This window comes from Protopterus annectens, chromosome 12.part0 (genome assembly GCF_019279795.1).
Source record: "Protopterus annectens isolate FY-2018-M chromosome 12.part0, PAN1.0, whole genome shotgun sequence".
Classification (NCBI taxonomy): domain Eukaryota; kingdom Metazoa; phylum Chordata; order Ceratodontiformes; family Protopteridae; genus Protopterus; species Protopterus annectens.
Window position 1 is genome coordinate 268,541,579 of NC_056746.1, and position 23,512 is coordinate 268,565,090.

Genomic DNA, 23,512 nt, shown 5'->3' on the forward strand with positions numbered 1-23,512 from the left:
GTGAATGTGGCACAAATAAGAACTATAGTATCCCTTACACTAACAGAACATGAACACCAACTGCAGGCTAGCATTCTATACCCAAGGCATGGCAGCCTCAGAATTAGTTACTAAAAGTAGGAGGTGCATTTTTAGGGGAGGGAATTAACATTGTTCACATAAGAATTTTTGTTTGATAGTTCTGTAGTTAATTTTGGGACAAGGGATGTTAAACATTTGTGCACCACTATATGTAAGTAAATAATGTATATGCTCTAGTATTGTTGTCTTCAGTCAGAACCCAAAATCAGTGGCATCTTATATATCTAACAGTTCTCTCTTTAGTGACGTCGTTAACACAGTAAATGTTAATTGTGTCAGATGTCCTATATGGTTACAGGCTTAAAATGTAAGCTCAGAGAGAGTAGCAAACAAAAACAAAACAGACTTGACACTTATAGTGATCTAGTGATGGCAATAAGCTAAACGTGTGAGCTAAGGAGTTTTGAAACTAGAAAATATCATTCTTTAAGAAAAACTAAAAACATTGACATCATTTTAATTATCCCACTATTTGGGAATGGGTCACAAACTGATATGTGAATAGAAGAATGTAGACATCAAGTGTTTGTCCCAAAAAAGAAAAAAAAAACAATAAAAAAGCAACTGAAACAAATTGCGATCCCTCAGATTATTCAAGTACAAAACTTTATTGAAATCAGTCAGACAGTATCAACAGCTGAACAACACCAAAACACGGAGAAGTAAAAAACTACTGGCCAGATATGGTCAGAAACTCAGGGACATAGAAGCAGCCATAGCAGAACATGAAAGAAGATTTAAAAAGTACAGATTCAAAAAATGTTTTACAAGACAAGCACACTCGCTGATCCAAAAGAGTGAATGCATGCAAAACAGAGATGGCTTTCCATTTAAAAGTTGTGGGAGTTTCATATGAGAGGAGTATCCATTACAAGCTATGGTTCCTGTAAATGTGGATACCCAACTTGATGAGCAAAGGCATGGGGCAAATCCAAATTGAACTGGCCCACTTTCACTAGCACAAAAAACACTACCCTCCTCAGAGGGGTATAAAATTACTGCTTACTTGTAATCTGCATTCTTTTTTACAGATAAAAAAACAGTAGTAATAAAGTTACCCAGACACTGCCCATCTTCATCTACAAACTTAAGCGTACTTCACTGACATGGATTATTATATAAGTAAAAGAAACGAACATAATGAAGCGCTGTCACATTCAATGAACTGGCAGTTACTGCATGGAGTTAAAACTATAAGCAATAAACAAGCCATTTCCTTTGGTTCAGGATTTTTAATTATCATAGCTTTCATTTATTTAAATGTGCAACTGTGAGCATCAGCTAGATGGTTCTCCTGGGCTGAACCTCAAAAAGGTCCATATAGACTTCTAAAAAGAACCCACTGAATAAAATAACATAAACTTCTAGCAAAAACCTGGTATTGCATCCCCCTCTCGTACCAAGGCTCCATCTCCAAGCAGAGTAAGGAAGATAGAATGACAGTCATCAGATGCATCACCAGTAAAACAACAGTCCTAGATTTAAATAGCCATATTGTGCCATAGAATGAAATTCATTGAATCCAACAAGGCATATGTCTTTACTCCACAGCAGAAGGCATTATTGTTGATTATGTTGACCAGTCTATATAAGTCTATGTACTTTCTTATTTGTTATTTAAAGCACCTAACAATTTCATACCTCCCTTCTCCATTATGATATTCCATGGATGAGTCAAGCAGTGTTTTATTTCATAGATGAAGCAAGGGAGGTGTTTACTTCATAGAGATGGCATGTAATTGCTGTCAGGTAAAACATAATCCACTATTACAGTGCCCTTTTCCTGATTTATGAAAGAAGACATTCCCGGAGTAGGTCAAGGTACAGCGAATTCAGAAATACTGTCAAAACTGACTCACCATGAAAAGTGTGGATATGTAAAGCAACAGTTCAGAAAGTTTGCTATAAAAACATTAAGTAGTCCCCCAGAATCCAGACTAATGAAGATAAAACAACATATTTTAGGAATCTTCAAACTGCAAAATTTGTAAGCCCCCAAAATTCCATAAAATGTCTTAGTTCAAACAAGATCTTCCCTAAGTTACAGACTGAAACCAATCTGTCATGAGGTATGATCGACGCCATCTGAGTTAGTATATCCTCTCCCACTGCAACAACACACTCAGTCTTCTCTATATTTAATGAGGTTGGTCCATCAGCCATAGTGAATGAAATGCTCGACTATCCTATCTTCTATTTTAACTCTATATCCAGTAAAAAAAAGTAACGCATTAAAGCAATTAACTACAGTTTCAATCCACAATTTCACTATTTGCAGCCAAAAATTCTTAACAAAGCTGAAACCTTTCTCTCTAAACCATTAGCATACATATACAGTTTATCTTTAACTCACTGATAATACCTCGCAACTTTAAGCATGTCCTGATCATACCTGCCCCAAATTTCCGACAGTATGTCAGGCAGTGGCTACAGACCAAGAGTAAACATATGTCCTTCAGCAAATAGCTTGGAAAAGTTAATCTACAAATACTTGAGTATATACAAAAATATGCTCTATTAACTGACAAACAACATGGTCTTCAACCAAAATACAATACACAGACAGACATTTTCTCCTTAACCTGTTAAATATATACAACACAGAGAAGGTTCTCATAAAATTAGCTATTTTTCCAGATTTAAAAGGTGCCTTTAAAACTGTCAACCACAACCTTTTTCTTAATAAAAAAAAAACTTACTATGGCCTTGCTCAAGAAGTGACAGCATGGTTTAGAAATGATTTATCTAACATATCTTTTATAGTTTCCAGTTTTACCCCAGTGTTGCTACTCGGGCCTTATGAAATGGTGTTCCTCAGGGTACATCACTAGGACCACTGCTCTTTTTACTCAAAATAAATAACTTTCCACAGGTTGCACCCACCTAAACATTTCCACATATGGAGGTGACATGGTATTTACCTCCACACATAACTCCTCTCTCTAAAGTTATCTACAATGACTTTACCTTAATTTAGAATTGGTTTTCCAATAACAAATTATCTATTACCACTAGCAAATCAACACTGATGAGTAGTGCCAAAAGGTTAATCAATACTTCTGCTCTCAGTATTGCTGACTTAGGTGGTGCTCTGTTCATATTATTGTGAGGGGACTAAACATTTTGAGGGGGTGAAGACTCGAATGGGTGAGCCATTGATTATCAAGGAGACTTAAAGGAGACAGAACTGATAGATGAGCAATAAAAGATCATGGTGCAGATGTGCTCTACTGTTATATGACTATTTCCTGTTAGGATTACTTTTATTTTGAGAATTGTTATATAAGTTGATACTAAATCCTGTTTATCTAAGACTGTTGTATGTGATTAAGTCTGGCCGGCTTTTGGTTTTCTTTTCTCTTCCCCTGTTGTTGGTTCAATGCATGTAGTAAATTGAGAATTGTAAATGGAATACATTTTGAAAAATATTGCATGGTAAAACATTGTGGCTTGCAGCTAGAAAGAGCAGAAATGACTCTATGTAACACTTCACGTTTTAGATACGTTTTCAAGATGATAACGGTGTTGAACACGGAAGCTGCCTTGTGCCCTGTAGAAACATACCAAGTGAGACTACAAAATGAGCAAGATGAATGAAAAGCAGTTGAGCGCTAAGGATAATAAAGTTAACTGACAATTATTGTTAAGTATCAAAGCTAATTTGTTTGCTCTGTGCATTTTCTTATATATGTCAAGCCAGAAAGAGGCTCCCATTCTCTCTAGCTCTCTTGTATCGACCATATGTTTTGGTTATTAACGGGTTATTTTACTAGCAGATGCTATCAAAAATAAATAAGTAAATAAAATCATCAGCTTGGTGTGCATATCGGGATTCATGTTGATTCTTTGATGGCAGTCTTTGTGAGTGCCATTCATGCAACCCAAAATTACTGAAAAACACTTTTGGTAAAAAAAGAAATATTTTTTTTGCATCCCCTCATACCCCATGAGTGGGGAGAACCACATACCCCAACTTATTTATACTAACTCCACAGTTGCACAATAGTGGATAAAAGTGCAACCTCAATGATTATTGAAAGTTGTTCTCAGTGATTTTTATTAACACAAATGGTACTTACAATGATTGCTGTCACAAATCGAGTGGCACCTGCAGATTGTCCATTTGTTTCGCACTGATTAGCTGGGGTGTTTTTGGTGGTCTCCACTTTCCTTTATACTCTTGGACTGGGTATGACAAGCATGCAGGTTTTCTACTTGTTTGTGCAGTTTATTGCAGGTTTTCTACTTGTTTGTGCAGTTTATTACATTTTACATATGCATCCTTTGCACCCTTTGTACTTTATGGGATGATCTCTTTGTGGTTTAACATGCCCTTCTGTATTTCCTCCATTGCCCTGTAGGAGTTGTTGGTGAAGTTGAAGTACAGGGCTCCCACTTTCACATTTAAGAGATGTGAGCTGGCTATTAATGTTTCTTTCCAGGACTGGGACAATGACACTTAATTGCTGTCCTGAGCTGATGTCATGCTCTCATATGCCAATGAACTATCCTGAAATGCTTTTCTAAACTTTGCTGCATCAGGTGGTAGCTCTCCTGTAGCAGAATCTGAGGTTATATGATTTGCTGCAAAAAACAGCACTCTTGATCTAGTGTTGTTTAACATAAAACTATTTGAGTGAGGAAACATTTGGTCTTGTACATGTCTGTTTCAGTTTGGACCAACCTCCTCTTGTCTTACATAATCCTTATTTTCAGAATTCTGAGCCAATGTTTGTCTCAATTCCATTAGACACTTGAAAAGTGGACCACTTTAATAAGGTTACCACCTGTCCCTCTTTGCGAGGGACAGTCCCACTTTGGGCATTTGTGCCCTGTGAAAAAAACTAAAAAATGGCAAATGTCCTGAGATTTTATGAGAAAAAATTTCCTAAATTTTCTTTAGTAGTTGCTTAAAACAGTTATTTTGTACCTGAAACACCTAAATGTTATATGAAATAGCATAAGTAACTCAAATGCTACAAGAATAAGCTTTTATTTTGGCAAGAAGGTGAAGTTCTGTCCTTTGCACTGGCCGTGGGTTTTCTTTGTCCTGCAAAATTTCACATTTCTACAAAAAAATGTCCCACTTAGGGCATTTGAAAAGGTGGAAACCCTACACTTTAACAAAATATCTGTAACTCTTTACTTGTTCACTCAGCTGTTCTGTATCTACCCTGTTTTCCTATAAGGTTCTGATACAGTGTCTGTGGCAAGCCAGTATATTCTTGTTCCGAGAAAATAGGCTCATAGATAAGTGCCAAGCATGCAGTCCATGAGAACATTAAGGAGCCCAGCCCAAATTTCCAATTGCCCCAAAGCAGTGTCCGATTAAGTGAGATTAAGTAACAAGGTTACATAGCAGACAAATGACAGCCGAGGGAATCAATCCTTGTACAACAGGAAGTAGTTAATTAACTACTCATAGCCTTTACCCTCCACACCAACTAATGTCATTGTTGTCACTTAGACCAAAGTCTCCAATGCTGAGGGAGCAGTCACAACAACTGGTTCTATGCAATAATGTTATGTTAGAATGCTCTGAGCTTATCTCTCAAAGCAGATTCTGTACTCCCAGTTCAGTTATAGTCAGGAATCTCATAGTAGTCACAGGATATGTTACAAAACAAACCAAAGGCTTAAATCAGGAAGCTACAAGACATGCTTTTTCAACCAGTTTCTATAGTGTCATAATATTCAACAAGTGTGTCTTGCTTTGGAGTGGAATGCTTTGGTTTTGAAACTGAAAACTAAGTGCATAAAGAGGTACAAATCCTAGCCAGCAGTCATCTCTCCAACATGTCAACACCTGCAATTTTTGCACAGATGTGGGTGGGTCCTGCACTTGGAGCCACCACGGGACCCATCAGTGATCTGTAACAAAGATCATCCACCATGTCAGGGTTTAAAGATGCTGCCAATAATGAGGATGGCTTAGCTGTGATGTGAAGACATGTTTTTGTTTGTTTTGTTTTGTTTTGTTTTTAGCCCTCCAAACCATGCAAACCCTGACCATCATGCACCTCTTTTAACAAAGTCATTTGTACTTGCATGAAAGTGTCTTTCAGATAATGCTGTCAAATAGCTTCATAGGTTTATAGGAGGTTACTAGGCTAATGGTCCTAGGGCCTTTACATGCCTAACTGTGTAATAACCCAAGTATCCTTACTGACCATAGTTATATGGTCATTGTTATCACAGTGATTCTGTGATCAGCACCAACTGCCCCTGTCTATTAGGAACATAGGTGCCACCTCCAGGGTGAATTTATGGTTACCCATCCAGTTGTCAAGGTTGTGCTTGAATAGGGTCATTGAGGAACTCTGCTTCACACGGAGTGGCAGCTTATTCCAGAGGAGCGGCAATTGCTAGGTGATATATCTGTCTCTCCAGCATGTTCTTTGAATGCCACAGGCTAGGTTGAGTTCCCTGGAGCAAGTTATTCTTGTCCCATTTGATTTGCATATGTGCCACATTTCCATTAGGGCAAGGTCCAAGACTGATCTGTAGGCCAGGCACAGCTTGCATCTCAGCACTGTATAATACAGAGTACAGTGACAGGGCTTTCAGTCTTTCCATGTATGTCATGTTTTGGAAGCACTGGGTTCTCTTGGTTAGTAACCTCTGTGGTCATTCCAGTTGCTGCAGCTGTCTGGTGAGGTACATACAGAAGAAGCATTGTACTCAATTAATGGTCTAATAAGGGTAGAGTACAGTGGAGCTATAACCTCCCTGGTCTTGGATGTGATGCCCTTATTTATGAGATGTGCAATGTAGAATGCTTTTCTTACCACTACAGACACATGGTGATCAAAGTTTAGATTGCTATCAACCTGTGTTCCCAAGTGTCATACCACTGTGATTGAGCTTAGAGGGCTGCTATCTATATCATAATTATCGGGGCTACTTCTTTGGCAAAGGGGATAATGAGGCATTTTTTTGCATTAAGTGTTAGTCCATGAGTTTGGCACCATTTGTCTGTACCAGCCTTTTCCGTAATATGTTAACATCATTGGGGGATTCTGTGATTCCACCCAGTTTACAATCATCTGCAGACTTGGTAAGCTGCAGGCCATGTACCATCACATGGACTTCAGAGAAACAGATTCCAAACAGTAGAGGGCCTAGCACAGATCCTTGTGGTACCCCACCGGTAACTAGTCTACTGGTGGAGGTGGACTCCCAAACTTTGACAGTATGTGTTCTGTCAGTGAGCCAGTTAGCTACCCATCTAGTAATGTATGGGTTAATCCCCAGCTGGGGGAGTTTCTCTATGATACTTGAATGGGGGATTGTATCAAAGGACTTGGCTAAATCAAGATAGGTGGTATGTACTGTTTTACCCTCATTCAGGCCTTTGGTGACATTCTCAAAGAAGTCCACTAGGTTTAATAAGCAAGATCTATCCTTGACAAAACCAAACTGGGTTGGATCAAGGGTTTGAAGATTGCCTATATCCCTGTGGATAAGGTCCATGATGATTCTTTCCATGTCCTTGCAAATAAGGCTGGTTAGGCTTATGAGTCGATAGTTCCCAGGGTCAGTTGATGGGCCCCCTTTGTGCAAGGGAATTACTGTTGCTGTTCTCCACTCTTCTGGGACAAAGCCAGTTCTCAGGCTATAGTTAAAGAGAGTGCCAAGTGGTTCCACTAGGTCTTGTTTTATATTGTTTAGTAAGCAGCCTGGAATTTTATCTGGTCCCAAAGAGGCCATGTTTTTGGCCTTGGAGAGTGCTTCTATGACCTGTTCTTTGGAGATACTCGGTAGATAACTGGTGTCAGGAATGTTTTGGGGTATGTCTGGTGGGGTCAGAGGGATAAAGTTATTGCCAAATCTGTCAGCTAGCAGGTTGGCAATTTTCTCAGGTTCAATGTGAGTCGTACTGTCCACTGTAAGTTCGGCATGCAGCTGGGTATTCCCTTTTAGGTTTTGGACATGGCTAAAGAATGCCTTATTATTGTCTTTAGCCATGTCCAAAACCTAGGGATGCTAATTCAGACTCTTAGCTAGTCTTAGAGGACTTAATATGATAGCTGATTTGCTTGTTCAAGCTGTGGAGGGTATTCTTCCTCTGCTGAGTAAGTTCCATCCTGTTCTCAGATATCAGTCTCTTTCTTTTACTGTATAGCTTATTTAAACACACAGTTCACCATGGTGGCTTGTTTTTCAGGAAAACCTGGTTTTGTTCCTGTTGGGTACAGCCGAATCAATGCATTTGTTTAAGTAGCTGTAGAGGACATTTGTGTATTCTTCTGCATAGGAGTCATTGTTGGTTATGCTGAAAGAGGCTTTGAAACTTTCTATACCATTGTTTAGTAGGTAATAGTTTGCTTTGGAGAAGTTTTTCAGTTTTTTGCAGCTGTGGGGGTGTCAGGTTTGATCTTTACTTCAAACAAGACAAATTTATTGTCTGACCTTACCAGGGTGGGCAACACACAGGGTATAGTGCAGTGACCCCCCCCCCATGTTGGTGAGCACTAGGTCCAGGACATTTGAGCCCCTTGTGGGGGTGCAGACCAACTGTTCCAGGGCATTTGAATTAACAAAGTCCAGGAACCTCACAGCAATCATGTTTATGCTCATGTAAATTTCCCAATCTATGGAAGGCTAGATCTCCCATGACCAAGGTGCTTGGCTGTATACTGAATGACTCTAGCAAGTCCAGGTAAGTGGTATGCTTCTTATGGTTCATGGTAGGGAATCTGTAGCTAGCGATGATGTGCAGGGATATTTTACCTAGAGTTAATTGGATTTGAAGTAGCTTAAGACAGTCATACTGTTCCACTAGTCTTGTGGTGTATTTGGATTTAATGAAGATGAATACACCTCCACCTCTGGTTCTTTCATGCTCGTTTTGGGGTCTGAATGTGTGAAAGGCATTGTAGCCTTGTACAGCCAGGGTGCTCTCAGCAGCTTGAACCAAGGCTCAGTGACTGTACAGACATCATCATTTCCAAGTTGAGGAGTGCTTCCATGGAGTGCAGTTTAGTGTTTAATCTCCGAACATTAAGCAGCATGATCTTGAGTTTGCCTTTCGTGGATTTCTTTATATTGGAAGTTTTGTTGTTTGGATATTCCTTAAAAAAGGCGCTATGAGAGAGGCAAACATTCTTGGCAGTATCAGAAAGCCTTGAGGAGACAGGTGAAGGCCATTTTTGGCAAAGTAGCATGTGCTGTCGACCATGTCTTCCCAGGCAGACAGATACTGGATACCCCTGTAGTGACACCAGCAGCTAAGCCAATTATTGAAATCAATCATTTTGTCTGTACTGTGGCATCATCCTAGGTGAAGGTAGAATGTTGCTTAGGGCTAGGGACATACCTGCCTGGGACACTTAATCTGAGAGTTTGGTCATGTCTCTCTTCATACAGTCCAGAGAGGTACGTCCCAAGTCATTCACACCAACATCCACTATGACAGAGTCATAACGGTACTTGTTGCTGAGTGACTTGAGTGCATGCATGATTTGATGGATCCTGGCACCTGACAGGCAGCTGACCATGATCTTCCCTTTGTTCAACCTGGTGAGGGGAACATCTGTGTGCCTCACTATTGAGTCGCCTATGAATTACGGTGGTATCATTCCCAAAAGCATGGAACAAACCTCCATTATTACTAAACAGATGCAGGAAGAAGCAAGATATTGGTTAACAGGGACCTGCTGCTTACCTGTTGCGCAGATTTAGATGGAGCAAGTGGTCCTTAGCTGCCAACAAGTGCATCCTGGCTCTAGGATTCAAATAAAATAATTTCTTACAACAACCACTATTATTCTGCTGGTGTGAATATTTACTGAAAGGGATTATAGTTAATGAGAAATTGAGTTGTGCTCAACATAGACTGCAACAAACCAATCAAAATACTTCCCACCAGCTCAGACAGCCAGTTGTAAAGAATTCCTATTTAAAATAAAGCTCTATTTTACTATCCATTGTGTAAACAATTTAGAATAATACTGCCTGAAGGCTTCTGTGCAAAGCAGACTATCACTATTGTGTGGCTAATGTACAGATAAAACACATAAGCATGCTGCTACCCTGTTTTGCTCCAGGCATACTGAAAATTTTGAAATAGCTCAAATAGCTTTTACAAACTAACTCTACACCCACTCCCAAAAAAAAAAAAAAACAATTATTATTTCATTAGTACAGAGAGCAAATAAAAGCATTTCAGCAAACGGATAGGCATCTTGTTGAGCACCTGCAGTACTTACTGTTGTCTTTCAGTATAAATGTATTGCACTCTTCATACACCTCCAGTTTTCCAGCTGAATATTTTAATACAGTAATATTGACACGATAACTATAGTCAATATACTCTAAATCAATTGAGCACCAATATTCTGCAACACTGTGTTTATTGTTGAATAGGATAAGGTCGCAAGTTTGGTTATATGGTTCGAACTCATCATTGAACCTGTCAAAAAAAAAAATGTTTAAAATGCAGCTTTGTGCCTGACAAACTACAAACTGTACATTTCTTTCATGTATTCTGTTTCATCTGGCACTTGATATTCTGCATCAGAAAAATATGATGCAATGAAAGATAATATATATATTCAAAAACTGAATGATTGTTTTTCACCAGTCAGTCCATGTTTGCTTTAAATCAAGCCTTTAAAACAAAATAATAACATAGAAATATCTGCAATTTCAGACACACACACACACACACACACACACACACACACACACACACACACACACACACACACACACACACACACACACACACACACACCACCACCCAAAGCAAAATAACATATACAGCATGTTTAAAGATTCTGAAAAGCAATTATGGCATGTTAGGGTGCACACACATCTTGATACATAAAAAGCTGCATGCATGCACTATCTAACTACCTTAAAGTTGTACAAAATATGTATGTAGGAGGGAACCGTTAGCATGTTCCGGAGCACTGGCATAAGCAGTACCACTGTAAGGTATCCCAGTGTAGTACAGTCTGCAAGGAGACAGATGAAGCACATTTACCCATGTCTAGCTTTGTTTGACAAATTAGGCTTCACCTTCTCATCAAAACATACCTGCCATGAGTAAAACATGCATTAGTCGCACCCAAACACGAGTTATTGCTTAATTATGTAAGATTGTAGAAGAACTGAGTTAGTAACTAAAAGAACATCCTCAACCCCAACACACAAAATACCAAAACATACTATTACCATCAGGAGATCTTTATATGTTGGAGTCTTTGCCCCTTTAACCCCAGAGTAATTTAATCGGAGACAAATGAAATCTCCATGATGTGAAAGTTCTTCTTTTAAATCGGCTCATGATGTCAGTCTTTTGCAATCTGCTACTAACTTCCTATATGATTACCACTATGAACACATCCTGGGACATAATCCCAGAGGTTTTGCTGGTATTAGCATGGAATTATTTCTGCACCTGGCTTTGCATTAGCTATTCAGGGTCCCTGTATCCAAAAATTGGGATGCATCTGATTAGAAAAGAGGGTCTATAATTTGACAAAACATAATCTGTACATGCGAGCAAGGACATGGGTGTAGCCTTAAACATGGTACCCCGCACTCTAAGGTAATTCACTGTATGAATTAGTCTGACAGGCTATCAATGAGCAACAAAAATATCATTATATGAAACTACGATTGAACTTGTATTACATTCTAGCAACACCATAGATAACAAGACTAATTAGTCCATAGCTTATGATAAGAGAATAGAAGGCAAAACATGCTGTCTGTGGTCCCTAAGTTGAGTCACTCATCCCCTCATTGTAAGTTTGTTCCTGGGTTATGCCTCTTGTCCTAGTGCCCCTCTCACTGATGAGCTGTAGAGGGTAAATTCTTATTGTTCGTATTAAGGTTTCTGTGATGGCAGCTGAAAACTGCATCCCTGAAGATGGTGATATTAAACAATACCAAAACTAAAGATGAACTCAGTTCACTTCTGTAGGGGATGGATGGGGCAAACTCTGCCTAATGTTAATGATAAGTATACGGTTTCCTATTTGGTTTTCTTGATTCTCACTATTTTTAGTTTCAATGATTTGTGTTATTCTATAAGCAACTTGGAAACAAGTGAAGACTCCATATTCTGTCATTCTTCATTGAAGTAGTTAAATATGACTGAAGACAGCATTAGCTTTATAAAATAAGCTCAAAAACAATGTCTTTTATAGTCTAGTATGTAGCTGCCAGCAAACACCATAAACAAACCCATGCAAGAACAGCAAAGGTGCAGGCCCAACAAGAGACTAAGAACAAACAAAAATGGCCAGCACCCAAGTTGGCTTGTGAAATTTATTAGACTCTATTAGTAAACAAAATTCAAGGCAATCCAGTTTCAGCAACAGCCTTCATCAGTGCACAGATATCTCATATTAACCCTGGTGATTCTTATGATCTGCCATGATAAGTCAGTCGTTCCCTGAGTGTACATTACGCTCAGTGTTAGCAGCTCTCCCACTAAAAATACATAGTCTTAGGTATGTATTACAGCATCATGGCAGCAGTTGTTCCCTGCTAGTATACACTGAACACTTCTGGAATATGAAGCCATTCTTTATGCCAACAACAAAATGTCTACCCTCACTCTGATTTAGCCTCCTTAGCCAGCCACTATAAACTGACTAGGGCTGTCCTATTTCTAGCTCATGATGTCTGGTAGCAGACTGGGAAGGGGAAGGAGGTTAGAAATCTAGTATTGGGGGACAACTTGTTTAGCCAGAACTGTTGATAAAAGGGATATAGATTAGCACAATTTATTTATTTTATTTACATTTGTTTACCGGGAAAGTCTGACTAGGCCAGAAGCCTATTTTCAGCGGAGGCCTGGGGAGAAAAGCTCCACAGAAATATATGCAAAATACAATAATTAGATAGTACAAATGGTGTACATATAGTAAGATGTAGAATACACATCATCTAGTTAGTCTATTCAATGCAGTTTTCTAGTAAATACAGGTTCAAAAAAAAAAACAAAACACAAGCATTTCGGTAAAATAAAATTAGTACTGTGTACATATTAAGTAATAGTTATGAACAAATTAGATTTCCTTTATTATATTTTGTGTCTTTCGGCTTTTTCCGGTTAGGGGTCACCACAGCGGAACTCCGGTCCACTAATAATTGGCAGTAGATTTTTACGTGCTGGCTTGCCGGGCCTAATGCACAACCTTCAATGAAGGAATGCCCATTCACACATGTCGCCACACAGAAGACGCTCTATATATATTTATTTATTTTTTTTTTTGAGTAGTAATACACTAAGGAGAGGGAGAAAATGAAGTAAGCAGTGGACAGTGTGTTGAGAGAGTTATAGATATCTTGTCAGTCAGGTTTGGTGCAGGAGCAATGCCAGTTCTTGGATAGATATTCAAATAGTAGTAGTTTGAAACCGGTAGATTCAGGTGTATTTTGGAGGGCGTGGGGTAAAGAGTTCCATAATTTGGCTATTTAATTTGAGAATAGGGCTTTACTGTGAGTGTTGTTGGCTTTGTTTACTGTGAGAAAGTTTCTGTCTGCAGATCTTAGACTTCGTGGACATGAATAGGGAACAACAAGTTCCTTGAGGGATGGGCAATTGTCAGGATGGAAGATGATGTGTGTGAATTTAAGTTGGTAGGGATAGAGAAGGTTAGGTAGCCCGAGCCAATTTAATTTATGTAGGGCAATACAATGGTGGGTTTGGTGGGGAAGGTTGGCTGCTAAGCGGTCTGTTTTGTTTTAGCATGTTTCTAATTTGGTTATGTCTGATCTTTTTAAGTTGGTAAAGAGGGGAAAAGCATAAAGGAGCATAGAGAGGAGGAAGGTTCTGGATATGGCTAGTCTGGTATTATCAACATAAACTGCAAAAAATTGCTTGCTTCTGTACAGTGAGCCATGTTTGACGTGAACTTTCTTAATTGTGATGGCTATGTGCTGATGAGTTTGTTGGCGATTATCACACCAAGGAGTTATGTATGCTCAACTGATTGAATGACTGTGTATTTTGCTGAGAGAAGGATGAAAGGAGGGGTGGATGGTGATTATTTGCTACTCATAAATAGCATTAACTGTGTCTTTTGGGGTTGAGGGTTAATTGTGATTTACTTAGATATGGTTCTATATCATTGAAAGCTTGTTGGGCTACTATTTGCAGGTCTGGTAAGGTATCTGCTGAGCAGATTAAAGTTGAATCATCTGCATGCTGAACTATTAGTGTATGTTGTGGATGAGTCTAGATCATTAGAGAAGATGGTGAAAAGAAGGGCCCCTAGTATGGATTCTTGGAGGACTGCAACTGAGACAGGTAGAAGTGGTGAGAGTTTGGATTTCCATCGTACTGCTTGCTGTCTGTAAGAAAGATAGCTTAGGAACCAGGATAGGGAAGTCTTTGATGGGGTAGGTGAGGCAAGAGTATTACGGAGTTTCTGATCGGAGACAGAGTTGAACGCTTTTGACACATCTAGGAAGATTGATGCTACTTGCTGGTTTGAATTTCTAAGCTGGTTGATGGTGTTAGAGAAATTAATTAGGACTGTGGTGGTGCTGTGTTTCAGTCTGAAACTGTGTTGGGAGGGAGAGATAAGGTTGTGAGATAGCAGGTATTGTAGTAATCGATCGGGTATACATTTTTCCAGAATTTTGACACGGGGGAAAGGATGGCTATGGGTCTGTAATTGTTTAGTTCTGTTGTTGTTCCTCCTTTATGTAGTGGGGTGATATAGGAAATTTTCCATAATTTTGGGACATGTTGTTCTGCTGTAGACCTTTTTACCAGAATGGAGACAGGCAGAGCTATGGCATCGGCTGAAAGTTTGAGGTACTCATTCGGGAGTTGGTCAACTGCTAAGGAAGAAGGTTTCAGTTTTTTTCAGCATTGTTCTTATGGTGTTAATTGGGACAGGTTTGAGGTCAAAAGAGTTGTTGTTAGTTTTCACATTAGGTGGAAGAGACGGTGGGGTGAAATTGTTCCCTGTAACTAAGGAGAGGATGGTGTTGATAAAGTAGGTGTTGATTTGTTAGGCAATACTCACACTTTGGTTATTGGTTGTTGGTTCTGGGGGTTACCCCTTTACCTGGGTGGAGAAGTGATTTAATTGCCTGCCAGAACTTTTTGGGATTGTTTTCATATTTGTTTTGTTTTCATATGTGTTTTGCATAGATGTATAATATGTTTTTTTTTGTCCATTTTGAGTTGTTTTTTTTTGTTTGATTGCAGAGCTGCTGGTATGCTAACAGAGTTTTATTGTCTTTTGTTTTCTGGTATTGAAACCAGGTTTTGTCCCTTAGTTTCTGAAGTCTAATGGTTTCTTTTGATATCCAGGGCAATGTCATATTTTTAACATGACACAAGTCTATAGAAATGATTTTTTTCTCAGTCCTAGTTAGTCCCATCCCAGGACTGGTTTCATTTAGGCTTATTATAAAACACAAGTAATGCCATGCTCATAAACAATTCTGGTGCTCTTTTTTGTTTTCCTGTCCTCCTCTGACCATCTCATCTCACCCAGCCTTTATACTGATCCCTTTGTCCCCCTCAGGGTGATAGCCCTGCAGCCCATTTATTCTCTGCAGGAACAGTGTCATTATCTTCAGGGGAACCAGGACTTTTTACTTTGCTATACTGTGTCTCCATTCATGTCCAGTGCCGCTTCTGGGGGGGGGGGCATGGTGAGGGCATTATGAATGGCCATCTGATATGAAGGAAAGTAACATAACCTTGTATAGAACCCCTTTGAGAAAAAAGCTTCCATTGCCACTCCAATCTCCACTGACAAGCTCTAACAGACCACATGTTCCAGGGCAGATGCCCCCTCCATTGTACCTTGAGAGGAGTGATGCCCCTCCCCCACAGCAGGCTTTCTTATACATACTAACCTTAATCCTGACCTTAGCCATAGCCCTAACATCATAATACTAACACTAAATATGTGCCTAACCTTAACAATAAGCATATTCTGTTTTCATGACTCTCAATATTTATAATTTTAGAAATGTGTGTTAGTCGATATATTTGTTTAAACACTTTAAAAAGACTATATTCAGCCAGCTGGTGCACACACACACACACACACACACACACACACACACACACACACACACATGCACACTGTCATCTGTAGAGGTTCCTATTAGAAGAGTGAATGCTTAAAATAGCGAACGCTCTTCTATCGAACTTGAAAGCCTGAAACCGCAAAATGTCTGTAAATTTGCCCATTCCCTGCTGTAGTGTGATCTCAGAGTTAGTATATATAATTAGGGGTCTATATCATATCATCAAACATCCTATTTAGGGAACACCTGTTAGTCAAACACTAATAAGTGAAAACACTAAATATTGAACATTCATTTGAGCGAAATGTTTTGCTGGGAAAACGACCAGTCGGGCATCATCGGGGATTTGCCCTCTTCCCCACTGTAGTACTATCTCAGAGTTGGTATATTTAGTTAGGGGGGTGTGGGGGGGTGAAGAACCGCACATTGGGGGATGTGGGGGGGCATAGCTCCCCTACGATGGGTTTTGTTTGGTGATGTTTTTCTGCAGTTCGCTGAGTTGTCCGACAGGCTTTTAACCCAGTGAAACATTTCAGTTAAACAAATGTTTGCTATTTAGTGTTTTCACTTAAAAGTGTTCAACTAATTGGCGTTCTCTAAGTAGGACTTTCAATGATATGATATGATATAGACCCATAATTAGCAGGGGGTCATTCCCACTACTTAAAATGTATGTAACAAAAACTGCTGTGCAACCACAAAAGATAATTTGCTGCGTATCTGTTTAAACTGTGCAACTGTTTTTTAGGCTTAGTGAATTCAGTCCTTACCTCGGTTCCGATCTTTGTCTCCTTTTTGTTTCTCTGTTTGTTCTGTTCATTTTACTTGTTGCTGCACTTGAAAAACACTAGCATGGAGCTGAATATCTGTTACGGTTTGTGACCTTTGGAGTTTGTAGTACAATCTTTTGTCTAGAGAGGCCTAGCTGTTTTTTCATGGGAGGGGGATTCAGTCTGGGCTGATCTGGCTAGAGTTACTACTACAGGGCTCTGTTTTTTGATTGGATAATTTGGCTGGTTCCTGTTTCTCTGCAGTAAATAGCCAGTGTTTAAACCAGCTTGTGCTTGTTTGCTCAAAGCTGCAGTGCGTTAGGCCTTCTGCTATTGCTCTGCTGTTTTACAAAAACTGCTGTGCAACTATAAAAGGTAAGTGCTTATTTTCAACTGTTTTCTACACTTCTGATTAAATAAAACAATATTTGCTGCATATCATTTTAAACTGTGCAACTGTTTTTTAGGCTTAGTAAATTCAGTCCTTACCTCTGTTCTGATTTTGTATCCCACCGGCCCAACTGTTGCTGTGGTATGAAAGCTTGGTAGCTTTTGAGCTGCCCGCCTCTACTATAAATTTGTTATTGTACTCTCCCCCAGTCCCATTACATCAGCTCATTCTACTGAGTTCAGTGAGATCAGTTGTGAAGGCCCACTCCTTTAGCTTCTTAACCTTGAATTATTTTCGGTCTCCTCAAGTTTTACGTAAAAAAAATATTGTGCCTCTTCCTACTTCATTTTGCTGCTTGTGCTTAGGTGTTCAACTGCATTTAGTATGTCACATTTGTTACTGCTTGTCGGTAGCCTTATTAAATTGCTGACAGTATTCTACTGAATTGCTACTTTATTTGAGCTATTTTTACTGTTTTGATTGTGAGCTAATTTATCACATTTGCACTCTTTTAAAGCAATCTACTTATTAACTGCATTCCATTACTATTTAACTGTATTTTCTTGCTATTTACTGCAGTTTATTACTGTTTAACAGCATTTTAACCCATTTCATTACTGTTTAACTGTATTTTTTCATACTGTGAGTTTTGTTTTGTCTGTAAGTGGTTAATCTGTGCTTTTTTGTGAGTTTTACTGTGTTCTTTACCCTTAAATTGAGTAGCATAGTCTGGATACATGTTTGCTGCATCCAGAGCTGTACCTGCACTGTTTTAACCCTTTGTGAGGTATTCCAGATACAAATTTTCCCTTAGTAGCACTTGTGTGATCACCTAGTAGTATTACTCTTAAACCTTCCACCTTTTACCCTCTTAGCTCTCTCTGGCCTCTCCCTCAGTTTCTGATAAATATGGATGGACAATTTCCTACATTTTCTCCTGCCAGTCTGGTTGATATGGGCATCCTGAGACACTGTAGCAACTGCCTTATGTACACTGACAACCATCTACTACTACTACCCGGGAACAAAATTTGTGACAAATGCAATTACATTTAGAGCGTAGAGTCAATGCTCTCTCCCTCACAAGCCAGTATATCTGGCAGTGAGAAGGTTGTCAACAAAAACACCACACCTCAACACCACCCACACCTACACAACATTCACCCGCATATGCAGAAGTCCTCAACAAATACCCAAACAAAAGAGACTTCCGAGGCAAAAACACATGCAAACTCCACTGCCCACCACACCACACACCACATATAGTCTACACACCTGTGTCTCACAGCCACTAAGGCCTAAACATAAACTCAACATATTAGTCATAGGAGACTCCATTGTAAGTCACACAGATGTGCCCCTCACCAGCCTGGATAAGGAGAAAGTCAGCGGTAGTTCTTTGTCAGGTGCCAGAATCTGCCATATTAGCCATGCACACAAGTCTCTCAACAACAGGTACTGTTATGACTCTGTCATAGTCCATGTTGGCGTGAATGACTTGAGATGTACCTCCCTGGACTATATAAAGAGACACATGATCGAGGACGCTGAATATGTGCCCCAAGCAGGTATGTTCCTAGCCTTAAGCAGCATTCTACTGTCACCTAGAATGATGCCTCAATACAAACAGAAAATTATTGACTTTAACAATTAGCTTAGTTTTTGGTGTCATTCCAAGGGGATCTAGTACCTGAAATCCTGGGAAGATATGATTGACAAACCACAATGCTTTGCCAGAGATGGCCTACATCTGTCTCCCTTGGGATTCAGGCTCCTGGCAAAGGCTCTTACCTCCCCCATATTGCCTTTTTTAGGCAATGCCATGAGGTCAAAACTGACAACATGAAAATATCATGAACACGCAAATTAAAGGTCATGCTGCTAAATGCTCGGAGTCTAAACATGAAACTGCACTCATTGCAAGTATTCTTAACCCTGGAAGATGCTGATATTTGTGCAGTCACAGAAACCTGATTCAAAGCTGGGGAGAGAACCCCAGCCATAACAGGTTACTCATCCTATCATATATTCAGACCCCAAACTGTGGGCATCAAAGCAAACAGAGGTGGAGTTGCAATATATATAAAAGGCATACAGACCTACAGGCTGGTCAAACAGTATGATGCACAGGAGACACTCCAGGTGCAGTTAACCATTGACAAGACCCCTATTCAAATCATAGCTAGCTACAGGCCTTCAACCTTGACTCAAGATGCCCACTCCACCTATTTGGACTTCTTCAAATCTATCAAGATTCAACCCTTTACCTTGAGCCTGGGTCTTTAACTATCCAGCCATAGATTGGAAGAACTACTCATGCCAAAACACAAATGCCCAGAGATTCCTTGATTTTGTCAATGCAAATGCCTTGGGCCAGCTGGTCGACACCCCCACAAGAGGTGATAATATCTTTGGTCTTGGTATTAACCAACATAAGTAACCACTGCAGCATCCCTAGAGTGTCATCCTCCCTGATAAGATCTGACCACAAAGTGGTCACTTTTAAAGTCAGCATCTCCCCCAACTCCCCCCCCAGCTAGGGTCAAACAAAAAAACTCCTCCTGAGGGAAGGTATAAACAGCTTCACAGCCCCCAGCCCCTCCATAGGAACTGGTATCATATGTACAAACCTACACCAAAGTACTATACAAGCATTTATATAGCTGCATGGAATCATGAATACCAGATAGGACAAAATCCTCCTCCTCAAGCAAGAATAAACCTGTCTGATGGACATCTGCAATAAATAAACTCTATAATAAAAGGGAAAAAATTGCTGTCCAGGACCAAGAAGGTGCATGGGTGCCTAATTGGAAGCAATCTGTCCTTAGCCTGAACAAGCAAATAAGAGCACTAGTGAAATCCTCCAAAGCAAACTTCGAGTCCAAACTGGCTACATCTACTAAAGACAATCATAAGACCTTCTTTACATATGTCCACAATCTCAAAGGAAGCACTCAGATCTGCTCAGAACTGGTGGTCAAGGACACCACATACACAAACACCATAGATATAGCCAACCTACTGGCAGACAGGTTCAGTGAAAACTTCACACCTCTGTCCCTCCCATCAGTAAATCAGGACATCCCCAGCACCTGCCCCCCTCCCATTATCTGTAGGGAGCAAGTCATCACTACTGTCTGAAAGACAAAAAATACAGCCTGCATGGGACCTGATAACATCCCAGGCAGCATCCTACATGAACTCGGGCAGGAACTTGCAGCACCATTAGGCACCCTATTCAAAGCCTGACTACCAGCTTCGGCCCAGCCAAGTGGAGGACAGACATTGTCATGCCTTTGCACAAAGGTGGAGCATCCACCGATCAGAAATTATAGAACCATCAGCCTTACTAGCCTGATCTGCAAGGCCATGGAGTGGATTATCATGGACCTATTTAACAAGGACTTTGGCAACCTCCAAATACTCGATTCCACACAGTCTGGTTTTGTCAAGGAGAGGTCATGCCTGTTAAATTTGGTTGACTTCTTTGAGACAGTCACCAAAGCCATGGACAAGGGCAAGATGGTGCACACCACCTACCTTGACCTGGCCAAAGCCTTTGATACTATTCTTCACTCGGGTATAATAGATAAACTCTCTCAATTAGGCATCAATCTGTATGTTACCAGATGGGTAGCAAACTGGCTCACTGATAGAACCCACCTAGTCAAAATAGGGGAAGCCACCTCAAGCAGTAGACCTGTAACAAGTGGTATACCCCAGGGATCGGTCTTGAGGCCTCTGTTGTTAAGAATATACTTTTCTGGGGTGCAGGCCAAAACCAGTGGGCTATGGCTGACGGTCATCAATTCCCCTAGTGATGTGGACATCCTCCAAGAGGGTCTCACCCAAACAAATTACTTGTGTCAGAAACATGGCCTCAAACTGAATACCAAAAAATGCATCATGATCCCCCTTGGGGAGAGTTTTCTCCCCACAAATGATCACATTAATAACAGGGTCCTAAGCACACAATCAGTCATGAGGGACTTTGGTACCCAAGTTGATAGCAAACTGACTTTTGACCACCATATTGCCTCCATTGTATGGAAAGCTTTCTAAATGGCCCACCTCATTAATAAGGGTGCCTTATCCAGGGGCAAGGTGGTCATACTATCCCTGTATTCTTCCCTTATAAGACCCATTATTGAGTACAATGCCCCTTTCAGCATGTACCTCACAAAGCACAGACAGCAGCTGGACAGACCACAGACATTCCTCACCAGAAGAATCCAGGGCCTCAAACATCTACCCTATACAGATAGGCTAAAAGCCCTGTCCCTCCACTCAGTCTCATACAGACTCCTCAACGGTGACTTCTGTCTGCATACAAAGCAATCTCAGACTCCTCCTTGATAGGACTGCTGCATATCTGCAAGTCAAGCTCCACTCAAGTAACCCAGACTTTTGGCCTCAACCTGGTCTGTGACATCAATAGGACTTGTTGGTGGGACAAATTTGTGTTCCAGAGACTCTTCCTTCTGTGAAATAGACTCCTTCTCCATGTCAAGCAGAGTACCTCATTAAACCTTTTCATGTGCAACCTGGATAACTGGATGGTGAACAGAAAGTACACCCCCGGGATTCCACCTGTGTCCCTGCTGGACAGGAGCATTGGGTGCTGACTTGTTCAGAACATGGGCTAAATTCTTGGCTAGCCTTGTAAAGGCCTCAAGGCCAATAGCCTAGTAACTTGCTATGATCCTGTGATGTGGAGTTTTTTCATTTTTGGCGGTTTGGCTTTTTGTTTCCTGTATAATGCTGTGTGGTATTTCAGTAGTATATTAAGCCCAACTATTATCAAAAATGTGTGCAGTATTATTTCAATATAAAACAAAACACATAAGTGCATACTCTTTTGTGCACAACCAAGTGTACCAAAATCACTTTCTAAACAAAGACAAAACATACAGAGTACCATTTTTATCCAAAGTCCCAGATCCCCCAAAAAGGCCAGCACTTACTTGTAAAAACCTCCAATAATCCCTTTCTGCATTGACAGAAAGCAGGAATCAAGGTACATGGTATACAGATGCTCTCTTATAGATTATCACCCCTCTGGTTCCTTCACAGGACAATGTCCAGCTCTTTTCAGAATAATCCACATAGATTTGTCATTACTGTAACATAATTACCAGAAACGATGTACCAGGCAACCATATGCCCTCTATCAGAGGCCAACTTCCCTGGTTTGGAAGGGATACAGCCCTCTCTCTTTACATTTCTTAATTACGTAATTATTTTCATTAACTGGCCCATGTGTGAATTCTTCCTACCTACTACAAAAAGGCATTTGCCTACTTTAAAGCAATACTTTTATTTATAACAATTCGCATCATGTTCAAAATGAAGAGCACTCTTTAAAACTGCATACATCATTTTTAGACACCATTTTAGTGTGAACCTCCAAAATATAGGTTCATAAGGTCATGTGTGATTATTAGGCTAATGACCCTAGGGGGTCTTTTTAAGCCTAGCCATGCTTCTGAACTGTTTCTGACCACTTTTGATACCCTGGGGTCATTTTATGGAGTATATGTAGGCTTGGGCATAAGGCAGTCAAGTATTTACAGGCTGCCTCTGTCTAACAGAGACATAGGTGCCAGACCTGGGGTAAAATATGTTACAATGTATATGTTTGTGTGTGTGTGTGTGCACAGATAGATAGATAGATAGATAGATAGATAGATAGATAGATAGATAGATAGATAGATAGATAGATGTGGGAGTATTACACAAGATCTAAACCAGCATGACTGACAGTCAAAATGTCAACAGCAACATATCTGAACTATATCTAAACTGCAAAAATGTCTAAACTGCAAAATATCTAAACACAAATTACTGACCAAATTGAAGTTGTACTACAAAAGGGTTTATGCCCTTTCCCCATTGTTGTGCGACCTTAGAGATGGTATATATAATTATCAGAGTGTGGGGGGTGCAGAGGGGCACATTGACAAAATCTAACCACATAGAAAACTATTCACAAAAGTCTGAGAATATCTAACCAGCTATAAAACCAATCTTTTTGAAGGGTTACAGGGATTTTCTGTTGAAAGATTTCTGAGTATTTAGTTTTTGTTGAATGTGCAGGTTATCGAGTATATTGTTGATTATGTGCTAGAAATGTCAAATCGAGGGTAGTGGATTGTTAAGGCAAATATGTGCTACGCGTTTGTTATGTTACTGCTGAAATATTTGAATATAACAAATGTTTTGGCATTAGGGGGTAGGAGTGTGTGTG

General features: G+C 40.0%; 1 protein-coding gene across 1 annotated transcript in view; it reads right to left on the bottom strand.

Moving 5' to 3' along the window:
• Positions 1 to 23,512, bottom strand: part of IL21R (interleukin 21 receptor) — a 274,497-nt gene that overhangs the window by 113,010 nt on the left and 137,975 nt on the right. The window contains exon 4 of the mRNA XM_044089327.1: positions 10,293 to 10,495. Coding sequence (XP_043945262.1) covers positions 10,293 to 10,495 — 203 coding nt within the window. The remainder of the gene's footprint in view (positions 1 to 10,292; positions 10,496 to 23,512) is intronic.